Source organism: Triturus cristatus, chromosome 4_1 (assembly GCF_964204655.1).
Source record: "Triturus cristatus chromosome 4_1, aTriCri1.1, whole genome shotgun sequence".
NCBI lineage: Eukaryota > Metazoa > Chordata > Amphibia > Caudata > Salamandridae > Triturus > Triturus cristatus.
The window spans coordinates 1141971301-1141984799 of NC_140585.1; the positions used below are offsets into that span (position 1 = coordinate 1141971301).

General features: G+C 46.1%; 1 protein-coding gene across 2 annotated transcripts in view; it reads left to right on the forward strand.

Moving 5' to 3' along the window:
- Positions 1–13499, forward strand: part of LOC146856198 (uncharacterized) — an 86573-nt gene that overhangs the window by 12081 nt on the left and 60993 nt on the right. The window contains exons 2-4 of one of the 2 annotated variants that reach the window (XR_014980915.1): positions 5757–5850; positions 6656–6750; positions 7299–8519. Coding sequence is in view for 1 of the 2 variants with exons in the window: in XM_085650710.1 (XP_085506836.1) it covers positions 6657–6750 (94 nt within the window). In the remaining variant the exon portion in view is untranslated. Of the gene's footprint in view, positions 1–5756; positions 5851–6655; positions 6751–7298; positions 8520–13499 lie in introns of those variants that run through there. The other variant, XM_085650710.1, reaches the window with a different exon arrangement.

Sequence of the window (13499 nt, forward strand, 5' to 3'; positions counted from 1 at the left end):
CTGGAGCTTCTTGTAGCCCAAAAATCTCTGGAGTGCAGTGCCAGCAAGCCTTGGCAACAGCAAGTTTACTCTGTGCACAGGGATTTGGTCGCAGTGGCTCCGACAAGAAATACTGTACTCGAAAAGGCAAGGAAGACATGTCAGGCCTTTGGACGGCCACAGAACTACCACCTGTGTTGCTGGGCCTTGGAAAGTTCGTAGGACGTCAGGTGCAGCAGACCGTTCAGCTTTGTTAGGGTGCCTGCAGATGCAGGGTAGTGAAACCTTTATTCCAAGGGAGATTTCTTTGGAATATCCTTGATGCCCACTGGTCTTCAGTGTAACCCGAGCAAAGCACAGATGAGGCAGAAGATTTGAAGAACAGCGCGACCAGGAGCAGCGAGTCTTCCTTCATGCAGTTTTGGTTCCCAGCGAAGCCCAACAAAGTCTACACTTCAATAAGACCCTAAAGAGCATGACAAGGACTCTGTCTGATCCCCTCAATAGGAAGTGGGATCTCCTCTTGCCATGTCTGTTGTTTGCTTACAGGGAGAGACAGTAGAAAGGAGTTGGGTTCAGTCCCTTAGAACTTCTTTTTGGACATCCTGTCGGAGGTCCCCTGACTTTGGTCAAGGAGGCTGGGAGGGCAACCCTAAATCCCCTACCCATGGTGTGGTAGACTATGTCCTGCGTCTCCGCAGATTAATGGCCCAGCTCATGAGTAAAGCAAAGAATAATCTTCAAGCCAGTCGGGAGATGATGGAGTGGTATGACCAGAAGGTTATGCTGGACCTGGAAGTGTAGGTCCAAAAGCCGATTTGTCCCATGGCTCTGGATGACCAGTGGTATGGCCCCTACAAAGTTGGGAAGATTTCTGATGTCACCTATTTAGATGACACAGGTGACACATAGGAGCCCCAAAGGGTGTTCCATGTTAATCCGCTGAAGCCGTGTCTTCAAAGGGATTACACAGTTTCTTTGCTTGCAATGGCTGAAGAAGTGGAAGAGGAGAGTTAGCCGCTCCCTGACGTATTGCAAAACGATGAGAAGGATCGTTCATTTGAGGGTGTTAAGCTTTCCTCTGAACTGACACCTGAACAGCAGGTGTTGTATAAAGAGCTGCTCGGGAGACTTTTCCATCTCTTTTCAATTACCCCCGGGCTGATGCCTGTCTATGTTCACAGCATAGACAAAGGGGGCACCCTGCCTTTTAAAAGTAAGGCATTCAGGATGTTAGACCATTTCCAAGAGTGCATCAAGAATGAAGTGGTCAAGGTGCTGGACATGGGTATTTTTGAGACCTCCCGTACTCTCTGGGCCAGCCCAGTTGTGTTGGTGCCTAAGTAGGGGTCAGCTCACCTGCACTTCTGTGTGGACTATTGCGGTCTAAACACTGACAAAAACTGATGCCCATCCTATTCCTTGAGCTGGAGAGGTGGTGGATAGGTTGGGTGTCGCAAAGTACCTTAGTACTTTTGATCTACCAGCTGTTACTGGTGGATTGCCTTAACCCCTGATGCCAAGGAGGAAACAGCATTTTCAACCCCAGGGGTGTGCTACCAATTTAAAGTTATCCCTTTTGCGTTGAAGAATGCTACTGCCAGTGCTTAGTCAACCATGTATTGTCAGGTCTGGAAGAGATCTGTGTGGTGTACCTGGATGACATTGCAGTGCTCAGTACCTCCTGGAAGGACAACATATGAGACCAGTGTTGGTGAGGATGCAGGGAGTTGGGGCAGTGCTTGCCCAGCTCAATGGGAAGAGAAGAGAGCATCCGGTGGCCTTAATTAGCCGTTGACTACTCCCCAGGGAGCATAACTGGTCTGGAGTGGAAAATGTTTTGCCATAATGTGAGCCCTTTGAAGAGTCAGGCTTTACTTTTTTGGCGCAAAGGTTGTGGTACAGACTGATCACAAGCCCCTCACGTGGCTCATGGCAATGAAGGGGGAGGTGATCAGGTGGTGCATATCTCTCGAGGGGCTAGATTTCATTGTGGAACATAAGGCAGGCTTGCAGCACGGTAACAAAGATGTCCTTTCCTGACGGTTTAACCAATCAGATGATTGGTCTTCTCCCACTGGGAAATAATTACAGGCCCTTCTAATCTGGGGGTGGGCATATGTTGGGATAGGTCTTCTGCATGTCTCTGGAAAGCGTGCTTTCCCTGCCTTATGGTGATCTCCAGTCAAGTAACCTTAAAAGTTACTGTATGTTTTCTAGATCCCTGCCTCAGTGAGCATGACAATCGCCCGTTTACATGGATTGAGACCCTAGAGCTTGGCTCTGAGGTCGAGGGGGGGGGCATGTATTGTGCCCCCTTTTTTCACAGAGTGGCTACTGCCATCTCTACCCAGGCTGTGGTAGATTGACAGTGGTGGCAGCAATAAATCTATAGTCTGGTATCCCTGTATTCTAAGAAGGGTGGGTTACTAGCCACCCTCCTAATCAAGTCTGTGCAGTCTCACTTGTCTACCTGGAACGTGGGGAGAGGATGAGGCTTAACGGCTTGAGCGGGCTACTTCGGAGCTGGGGATCCGTGTTAATCTCAGCAAGGGGGTTTCAACATCCTGTGATTCGGGGCAAATTACTTCATCTCCCCATGCCTAACAAAATAAATGTGTCCATCTGTAACGCAACTGGTGCTCATTTGAAATGCTCTGATATTTTCGGGGTGTTTGCGCTGTATAAAACCAAAAAGAAACATGTTTGAGAGCCAGTGGGTGTACTGGGGAAGGATGGTGAGTTGAGCCATTGTGTGTAATATGAGCAGTTCTGCTCGATGTGCCAGCTCCCACGTGTCCTTTCCCTAATCCATGAAGAAGCCCAGTGGGCTTATCTGTGTTTAGCTACATTAACTCTGCTAGGAGGGACCCTCCCACCTTTCTGTTAAGTGATGGCCAGGGCCTCCTGGTCTGGAGTTAATTGAAATTCCTCTCTTGGGAGTAGCACGGAGTGGTACAATGGAAGACAGTATGTCATCCTTTGCCTACCTTGGACAGCAGTGAACATGTCACAAGTGTGCCTCACGATTGGAGGGGCACCCAGGATTCAAAAGTAGCAGACACACTGATTGGATCAGTCTACCAATCCGAAGTATTAAGTCTGTCTTCAGCGGTCAGTTGTCTGTTCACAACTAGTCTACTTATGAAGGTGAGCCACACAGTGTCCGTCCAAGGAAGCCAGCCAGGACCTGTAGTGTGAAGGCAAGATAAGACGCTTGTTCGCTGCGTCTGACAATCTGAAAGCCCCTTGAAAAGGGTTGAACTTGAAGTGGTTTTCTGTGTAACTGATTGAATATGCTACCAAGGAATTTGACAGTTTGATGAGGAGAATCAGTCAGCAGGATTGGTCAGAAAACCAGCTGTTCTGTGAGGCTTGTGGAGCTGGCACTTTGAACAAGGAAATTGCAGATAGCTGCTGAAGATAAGGAAGCTTGCAGCACATCAACTGAGACAGAGGGAGACTGGGAAGCTTGATCCCATTCCTTGAAGGTGAGATCACTTTGCCTAGACCTCTCCCCGGTGCTGTTGGAGCCTGTGTGGTATTTCCAGTTACAAGCTGTAGTTGGTGAATAGCGTCCTGTGGTACAGGCCTCACTTTTTTTTTTTGTAACATCTGGGGGGATATTGGGGTGTCCTGGTACTCTGGCCAGTCACTACTCTCCTACAGCTAGCCAGTGGCCACTGGACTAGTGGGACTCCAGTAAACTGTGCCAAGACAGCAGGCACAGTGATCGGATCTCTGACACCGCTAGAGCAGTGTCCTCACTCAGGACGGGAGGGTGCTTCTGTTTCTTTGGGTGGCGGGTTAATGGCTGAACAATAAAACTTGACTTCACAACAAATGCTTCAATACAAGGATTGGTATCCTGTCTATAGTGAGGGAGAGGGTAGGAGGCTGGCTTAGTATATGGAAATCACTTAGCCCCCCGCATTAATCCAGACAACCCTTGTGGTGATTTTAGTTGCCTTAGGCAACCTTAGAAAGCTAGAAAAATAACCACACAGTTGAGTTATAAAAAACATGTATTTATTATTAACACTGACTAACAATGCAATATCTACCCGCCCGCAAGGGGTTAATGGCTAAGCGTTCGTTCACACCGCATTCTGCCAGTCGTGCTGATTTTTCAGTGCTTCTCGAGCTACTGTGGCGCAAGCAGCGCAACATGCATTTTTTTCTGTTGGATGGTGGAAGCCCGCAGAATTTAGCACTGTTTTATGTAACTCCGCAGAATTCTGCAGAGTGAAACTCCAAAAGTTTCGCCCAAACATATTGAAGAAATGAGAAGCAGATGAATCCCCCCAGATAGGTTTGTGTATTGCTGCATTCCTGTGATCTGGGTGGGACACACTGGAGGAGGGAGAGCGAGGCTCCCCCTGTGCACTAAAAAGAGTGCCCTTTGAGTCAGGGATAGATCACTAGGAAGGGGCCTGGACACATCCCAGGAAGGGAGTTTGGGCTGATAAAGGTATCATAAAGAGTATGTGTGGGACTCCAGGATTAACCTTCTTATGCACATAGCACCGTGACTGATATCTGGATGTGAATGCGGATCATTCCCATGAATTGTGCTGTGGGTCAATAATCCTCAGTCATGTCTGTGTGACAACCATCCCTTCAGAGGAAAGGAGAAGAGGAAAGATGTCCACTTAAAAAAAAAAAAAAAAAAAAAGCAAAATCCCAATATAAAACTTCAAAGGCTCCGACCCAAAATCACATTTGCTGTCTGGAAAAGAACTCCAACAAGCATTGGCATAGCCAATAGGTCTCGCCTTTGGGACCTTATAAGTGTTTAGCCATGCAACAGTTGCATAACTAAATACTTATAAGGTCCCAAAAGCAAGTACTATTGGCTATGGCAAAGGGCCGTGCGGCCGGGAAAGTGAAAGTAATCACGGTCAGGCGCGGCGCGCGCGCGCACATGCACTGTAGCTCTACGCTGGCCTGGTAGCACTTTTTGGAGCCCTCTCAATAAGTCTTGCCAGACCAGCGCATGCGCTGGGTCAGGCGAGACCTAAAAAGGGGAGATTGAAACCAGAAACTTTGTCTTTGGCTAAGCAGCCAGATGGGCTTTATGAGGAAGTGAAGCTCTGCAAGACGTCAGCATGTGACCAGGACTTGGAGGGGGGGGGGGGGAGAAAGTACTGCTAGTCTCCCTGATGGCTGAGGGAACATCACCCAGGACACCAAGATCACAAAGGAGGGTGGGACAGGGATTTGCCTGACGCCTACTAGAAATTCGATCATAAGGAGGATTGCGTTATTGCTTCTGAATGTCATATACATTTGCATGTGAAGAGTTAGAAAGAAAATACTTCTATATGAAAGCAAGTATTGGACTGGGTGGGCATTGGTTTATTGTAAGTACTGTTTGCACTTTGAGTTATGAGCCGTGTTCAATGATCTGTATCTACATCTGCCCAGAGAATCCTCATCATCGAGGGGTGGTAGCTGGGAGAATGGTGCTTTCCTTCACTGAGAGGATGGTAAATGGGAATACGCTGCTGTGCTTCACTGTGTTTTGGAAACCGAATATGCTGCTGTGCTTTATTGAGTAATTGTAAAAGAGTATGAGGGATGGTGACCGAGTACGCTGCTGTGCTTAATTGAGTGGTGGTAAATGTGTGTATGGTATACTGGTCTCTTCATGAGGTGATTTTGCATACACGTGACTTGCTCTGCTTAAATTACCTCCGTGCTTTTGATACTCTTGTCTCTTCATGAGGCGACCTTCCATACGTCTGACTTGCTTCTCACTTTCCTCTCTTCTACAGTGTGCCCATGTGGAAGATTGGATGGCAGCCAAGTCCATTTACGAGTTCTCCTCCAGACCCATTGATAAAAACAAGGTGACCCCGGAAAATACAGGTGAGTTAGACTTGTACCTCTTCCACTCTTGGGATTTGCATCTTGCATCTACCTGAAGTTGCTAGCCTAATGTTAATGGTTCCGAGCTCGCTTGTCTCATCAGCCACCATATGTTTCACAGAGAGCTTAGAAGAGACTTGAAGTTGGAGACATGCAATGATTAAACGGGAAAATAAAGGTTTTCTCTGACCATTTTCTTTTCCGCATCTTTTCAGTGGACTTGTTTGCATCATTGCCAAATTATCCTCCAAACTTTAACTTTAATTTGCTGCTGTTCTTCAGTGAGGGTGGTAACTGAGTACGCTATAGTACTTTACTGTGGGGTGGTATCTGCAAGTACGCTGCTTTGCATCAGAGTGGTAACCGGGAGTATGCTGCTATGCTTCACTGAAGGTTGGTGATTGGGAGCATGAGGGCTGGTAACATATTACACAGTTGTACTTTACTGAGTGGTAATAATGAACTTGTTTGTTTTGCTTCATTGAGGAGTGGTAACTGGGAGTACCCTGCTGTGTTTTACTGACGGGTGGCAACTGGAGTACGCGGCAGTGCATCATCGAGTGTTGGTAACCATGTGTATGGTACACTGGTCTGTCTCTTCATGAGGCGATCTTGCATACCACATACTTGCTCGCAGTGTTTTGGTACACTGGTCCCCTCATGAGGCGATCTTGCATGCCTCTGACTTGCTCTATGTAACTGACTTCTCAGTGCTTTTTATACACTGGTCTCTCTTCATGAGATGATATTGCATACATCTGACTTTTTCTGTGTAATTCACTTTTCACTTTCCTCTCTTCTACAGTATGCCCAAGTGGATGACTGGAGGGCAGTCAAGTCCATTTACGAGTTCTCATCCAGAAACATTGATAAAAACAAGGTGTCCTTGGAAAGATACAGGTGAGTTGGACTTGTACCTCTTCCACTCTTGGGATTTGCATCTTGCATCTTGCATCTACCTGAAGTTGCTAGCCTAATGTTAATGGTTCCGAGCTCGCTTGTCTCAGCAGGCACCATATGTTTCATGTAGTGCTTAAAAGAGACTTGAAGTTGGAGACATGCACTGAAGAAATGGGTAAAGAGAGGTTTTCTCTGACCATTTTCTTTTCCGCTTCATTCTAGTGGGCTTGTTTGCATTATTTGTCAACTTACCCTCCAAAGGAGGAAAGACCCTGTAAAATACACTCTGCTTGTTTAACTTTATGCAACTTATGCTGAGAAGCATTTACGGATCCCAGGTTTCCCTTCTAGCCAGTTTGTTAAACAGGTCTGTAATGGGCAGGGGTGAGGGGTGGTCTTTGAGGAGCGTATGGGATTTCAGCTCGTACTTGAGGCTTTAATTAACTTAAGTAGGGCATTGCACAGCGTTGACGGCGCCAGAGGCAGGTAGTGCTGCACCTACCACATAGCAGCTTCTATGCACATTGACTGATGCTTTTCTCCCTCAGGAACCTGAGGAAGAGGTGCAGATTCCAGCATTTGCCGGGTGCAGTCCATCACATATTTAGCAAACTGTATGTCAAAGGCGACGGAGCCCACCCTCTCTGGAAGTGGATGAAGAAATAGGCCAAAGACTGTGGAACCTTTGGCGAGAATGTGCAGACTATGTCTATCTTCTGGTGCTCAGCATGACTTTTTTTATACATTCCTTACAGCAGAGGTCTGTTCTATGTGATGCACAGGCCTCTTCATGGGGTGAGCTAGAGTGCCTCTGATCTGCTCTGCGTGATTGATGCCTTGGTGCTTTGGCGCACAGGCCTCATCGGGCGACCTAGCATACCTCTGACTTGGTCTGCTTGTTTTTCTCGATGCTTTGACTCTTGGGCTTGTTCTTGGGGAAACCTTGCAGACCTCTGACTTGCTCTGCGTGAGTGACGCTTGCTCCCCCTTCATAGGGTGATCTTACTTTGATGTCCTGGTCTCTTAATGAGGTGACATTGTGTACCTCAGACTTGCTCTGTTTGATTTCTCAGTGTTTGATGCAGTTATCTTTTTAGGTGGCAATATTGCTTACCTCTGACCTGCTCTGCGTGATTGACATCTCGATGCTTTGACGCATGGGCCTTCTCATGGGGTGAGCTTGCGTACCTCTGATTTGCTCTGCCCGATGCACTATTCTGTGCTTTGATGCATGCTTCTCTTCATGAAGCGATCTTGCATACCTCTGACGTTCTGTGTAATTAATTTCTCATTGCTTTGATACACTGGCCTCTGCATCGGATGAACTTGCGTACCTCATATTTGTTGTCTCTGACGCCTCAGCGTTTTGAGGCACTTTCCTCTTGATGAGTCTACCTTACTTAGCTCTTATTTGCTCTGCATGAGGGACTATTCTGTGCTTTGATGCATGCTCCTCTTCATGGGGTGATCTTGCATGCCTCTGAATTTCGCTGCGTAATTGACTTCTAGGTGCTTTGGTGAACTGGTCCCTTCATGAAGGGAGGTAACGGAATACGCTGCTGTGCTAAATTGACCATATGCAACGGCAAATTCGCTTCTGTGCTATATTGTGGGCGGTTACTGAGAGTATGCTGCTGTGCTTCACTGAAGTGTAACAGAATACGCTGTGTGCTTTATTGAGCGTTGGTAACAGCGAATACGCTGCTGTGCTTTGTTGATTGGTAATAAATTCGCCAATGGGCTACATTGAGGAGTAGTAACTACATAAATGCTACTGTGCTACATTGCGGGATAATAACTGGTAGTACTGTTTTGTTTCACTGAGGTGTGGTAACAGAATACGCTGCTGTGCTGTACTGAGGGCTGGTAACGAACTACGCTGCTGTACTTCATTGAAGAGTGGTGCTGACTATGAGGGGGGTAACTGGGTGGATGCTGCTATCCTTCTTTGAGGTGTGGTAACAGAATATGCTGCTGTGCTATTTTGAAGGGTGGTAACTGGGAGTACGCTGCTGTCCTTCACTGAGGTGTGGTAACAGAATACGCTGCAGTGCTGTATTGAGCGTTCATTACTTTGAATACGTTGCTGTGCTTCCAAGCTGATTGGTAACTGCAAATTCGTTACTGTGCTACATTGATGAGTAGTAACCGGGAGTACTTCTTTTCTTTAGTGAGTTGTGGTAACAGAATACGATGCTGTGCTGTATTGAGGGGTGCTAACTGGGAGTACGCTGCTGTCCTTCACTGAGGTGTGGTAACAGAATACGCTGCTGTGCTGTATTGAGCATTGATAACCAGAAATAAGCTGCTGTACTTCATCGACGATTTGTAACTGCTATTTCACTACTGTACTATATTGAGGGGTGGTAAATGGAAATACGCTGTTGTGCTTCTCTGAGGTGTGGTAGCAGAATACTATACTGTGCTGAGCGTTTGTTACTGGGAATAAGCTGCTGTGCTTTATTGACTATTACTGCAAATTCGCTGCTGTGCTACATTGTGTGATGTAATTGGGAGTACTCTGCTGTATTTCACTGAGGAGTGGTAACGGAATACGCTGCAGTGCTGTATTGAGCTTTCATTACTGGAATACGCTGCTGTGCTTCATGGACAATTTGCAACTGCCAATGTGCTACTGTGCTATATTGAAGGGTGGTAACGAAGTACGCTGCTGTGCTTCATTGAGTTGTGGTAACAGAATACTGTGCTTTGCTGTATAGAGCATTGGTAACTGGGACTACGCTGCTGTGCTTTATTGAAGAGCAGTACGGACTATGAGGGGGTAACTGGGAGTAACCTGCTATCCTTCTTTGAGGTGTGGTAACAGATTATGCTGCTGTGCTATATTGAGGGGGTGGTAACTGGGAGTATGATGCTCTGTTTCATTGAGGTGTGGTAACAGAATATGCTGCATTGCTTTATTGAACGTTGGTAACAGGGAGTACTCTGCTGTGTTTCATTGATAATTGGTAACTGCAAATTCTCCACTGTGCTACATTGAGGAGTAGTAACTGGGAGTACACTGCTTTGCTTTACTGAGGTGTGGAAACAGAATAAGCTGCTGTGTTTCTTGGAGTGGCAACTGCGAATTCTCCACTCCGCTATATTGAGGGGTGGTAACTGGGAGTACACTGCTTTGCTTTACTGAGGTGTGGTAACAGAATACACTGCTGTATTGAACGTTGGTAACTGGGACTACACTGCTGTACTTCATTGAAGAGTGGTACGGACTATGAGGGGGTAACTGGGAGTACCCTGCTGTCCTTTACTGATGTGTGGTAACAGAATAAGCAGCTGTGCTGTATTGAGCGTTGATAACCGGGAATACGCTGCTGTACTTAATTGATGATTTGTAACTGCTAATTCACTACTGTACTATATTGAGGGGTGGTAAATGGAAATATGCTGTGCTTCACTGAGGTGTGGTAGCAGAATACGCTTCTGTGCTGTATTGAGCATTTGTTACTGGGAATAAGCTGCTGTGCTTTATTGACTATTTGTCACTGCAAATTCGCTGCTATTCTACATTGTGGGGTGGTAACTGGGAGTAGTCTGCTGTAGTTCACTGGGGTTTGGTAACTGAATAAGCTGCTGTGCTTTATTGAGCGTTCATTACTGGGAATAAGCTGCTGTGCGTTATTGACAATTAGTAGCAGCAAAATTGCCACCGTGCTACATTGAGGAGTAGTAACTGGGAGTTCACTGCTTTGCTTCAATGAGGTGTGGTAACAGAATATGCTGCAGTGCTGTATTGAGCTTTCATTACTGGGAATATGCTGCTGTGCTTCATTGACAATTTGAAATAGCCAATGTGCTACTGTGCTATATTGAGGGGTGGTAACAGGGAATGCGCTGCTGTTCTTCATTGATGATTGGTAACTGCAAATTCAACACTATGCTACATTGAGGAGTAGTAACTGGGAGTACACTGCTTTGCTTCACTGAGGTGTGGTAACAGAATAAGCTGCTGTGCTTTATTGAGCGTTTGTAACCGGGAATGCGCTGCTGTTCTTCATTGATGATTGGTAACTGCAAATTTGTCACTGTGCTATATTGAGTAGGAGTAGTAAGTGGGAGTACACTGCTTGGCTTTACTGAGGTGTGGTAACAGAATACACTGCTATGCTGTTTTGCGCGTTTGTTACTGGGAATAAGCTGCTGTGCTTTATTGACTATTAGTAACTGCAAATTTGCTGCTGTGCTACATTGTGTGGTGGTAACTGGGAGTACTCTGCTGTATTTCACTGGGGTTTAGTAACAGAATAAGCTGCTGTCCTTTATTGAGCGTTGGTAACTGGAACAACACTGCTGTGCTTTATTGAAGAGCATTACAGACTATGGGGGGTAACTGGGAGTACACTGCTGCCCTTTGAGGTGTGGTAACAGAATACGCTGCTGTGCTGTGTTGAGCGTTGGTAACAGGGAATACGCTGCTGTGCTTCATTGACAATTTGCAACTGCGAATTCGCTACTGTGCTGTTTTGAGGGGTGGTAACTGGGACTAAGCTGCTGTGGTTTATTGAAAAGTGGTACGGACTATGAGGGGGGTAAATGGGAGTACGCTGCTTTCCTTCATTGTGTGGTAGAAGAATACGTTGCTGTGCTATATTTAACGTTCGTATCCGGGAATACACTGCTATGCTTCATTTGACAATTTGCAACTGTGATTTCGCTACTGTGGTATATTGAAGGGTAGTAACTGGGAGTACGCTGCTCTGCTTCATTGAGATGTGGTAACAGAATACATTGCTGTGCTTTATTGAGCGTTGGTAACGGGGAATACACTGCTTTGCTTCATTGATAGTTTGTATCTGCAAATTTACTACTGTACTATATTGAGGGGTGTTAACTGGGACTACGCTGCTGTACTTTGAAGAGTGGTACGGACTATGTGGGGGGTAACTGGGAGTACGCTGCTGTGTTTCACTGGGATGTGGTAACAGACTATGCTGCTGTGCTTTAAGTTTTGGTAACCAGGAATGCCTTGCGATGCTTCATTGACCATTTGCAACTGTGAATTCACTACTCTGCTATATTGAGGGTTGGTAACTGGGAGTCTGCTGCTCTGCTTCATTGAGGTGTGGTGACAGAATATGCTGCTGTTCTTTATTGAGCGTTGGTAACAGGGAATAAGCTGCTGTGCTTCATTGATGATTGGTAACTGTGAATTGGCCACTGTGCTACATTGAGGAGTAATAACTGGGAGTACACTGCTTTGCTTCATTGAGTTGTAACTAAATACGCTGCTGTGCTGTATTGAGCTTTCATTACTGGGAATACGCTGCTGTGCTTCATGGACATTTTGCAACTGCCAATGTGCTACAGTGCTATATTGGAGGGTGGTAACTGGAAGTACGCTGCTGTTCTTCATTGAGGTGTGGTAACAAAATACCCTGTTGTGCTTTATTGAGCATTGGTAACGGAGAATACGCTGCTCTGCTTCATTAATGATTGGCAACTGTGAACTGGCCACTGTGCTACATTGAGAAGTAGTAACTGGGAGTACTCCTTTTCTTTAGTGAGTTGTGGTAACAGAATACTGTGCTTTGCTGTATAGAGGCTTGGTAACTGGGACTATGCTGCTGTGCTTTATTGAAGAGCAGTACGGACTATGAGGCGGTAACGGAGTACGCTGCTATCCTTCTTTGAGGTATGGTAACAGAATACACTGCTGTGCTTTATTAAGGGTTTGTAACTGGGAATGCGCTGCTGTTCTTCATTGATGATTGGTAACTGCAAATTCGCCTCTGTTCTACATTGAGGAGTAGTAACTGGGATTAAACTGCTGTCCTTCACTGAGCTGTGGTAACAGAATACGCTGCTGTGCTGTATTGAGCATCGGTAACGGGAAATAAGCTGCTGTACTTCATCGATTTTGTAACTGCTAATTCACTACTGTACTATTTTGAGGGGTGGTAAATGGAAATACACTGTTGTGCTTCACTGAGATGTGGTAGCAGAATACTATGCTGTGCTGTATTGAGCGTTTGTTACTGGAAATAAGCTGTCGTGCTTTTTTTACTACTACTAACTGCAAATTCGCTGCTGTGCTACATTGTGAGGTGGTAACTGAGAGTACTCTGCTGTATTTCACTGGGGTTTGGTAACCGAATACACTGCTGTGCTATACTGACGGGTGATAACTGGGAGTATAGCAAAGTACATCAAAGTACATCTAAGGGCAGATCCCTTTCAGGACGTAATCCCTCACTCACCAATGGTGACATGATTCATCATAGGGACTCTCCTCCCAAAGGAAAACCCTAGTTCCTTTGGGGGCTACAACCCCCTCACAGAGAGGGAGGAGCTCAGGGATGCTTTATATTTGGATTTTAAGGATCGACTAAATCCACATATGATGAGCAAGAATGTATGAGTGAGGATGCAGCGCAAATGATAAGAAAAATAGCGAACATGTGAGAAAATGTGATGGCCAAAACTGGCTAGGAGGCATCAAAAACATACTTTAATAAAGAGATGCTTGCTGTCCGGGTTAAAAAAGCAGTGCTCCAGCGGTATGGATTTGAACCGCTATGGTGTGATATTAAGTGGTCAACATGTTTCAGCCCTAGAAGACCCAAACTGGATCAGGCTTTCATCAGGACCTTGCGAAAAGACTGCTGCTTGTAATAAAGTGAAAAAGAAACTGAAAAGGATATGTGGCCAAAGCAATATCATTGGCCGCTATCCACAAATGCTGATACCCGCCAAGGCTGGGTACAGGACCTCGCCTCTACCTGGCAACCGCT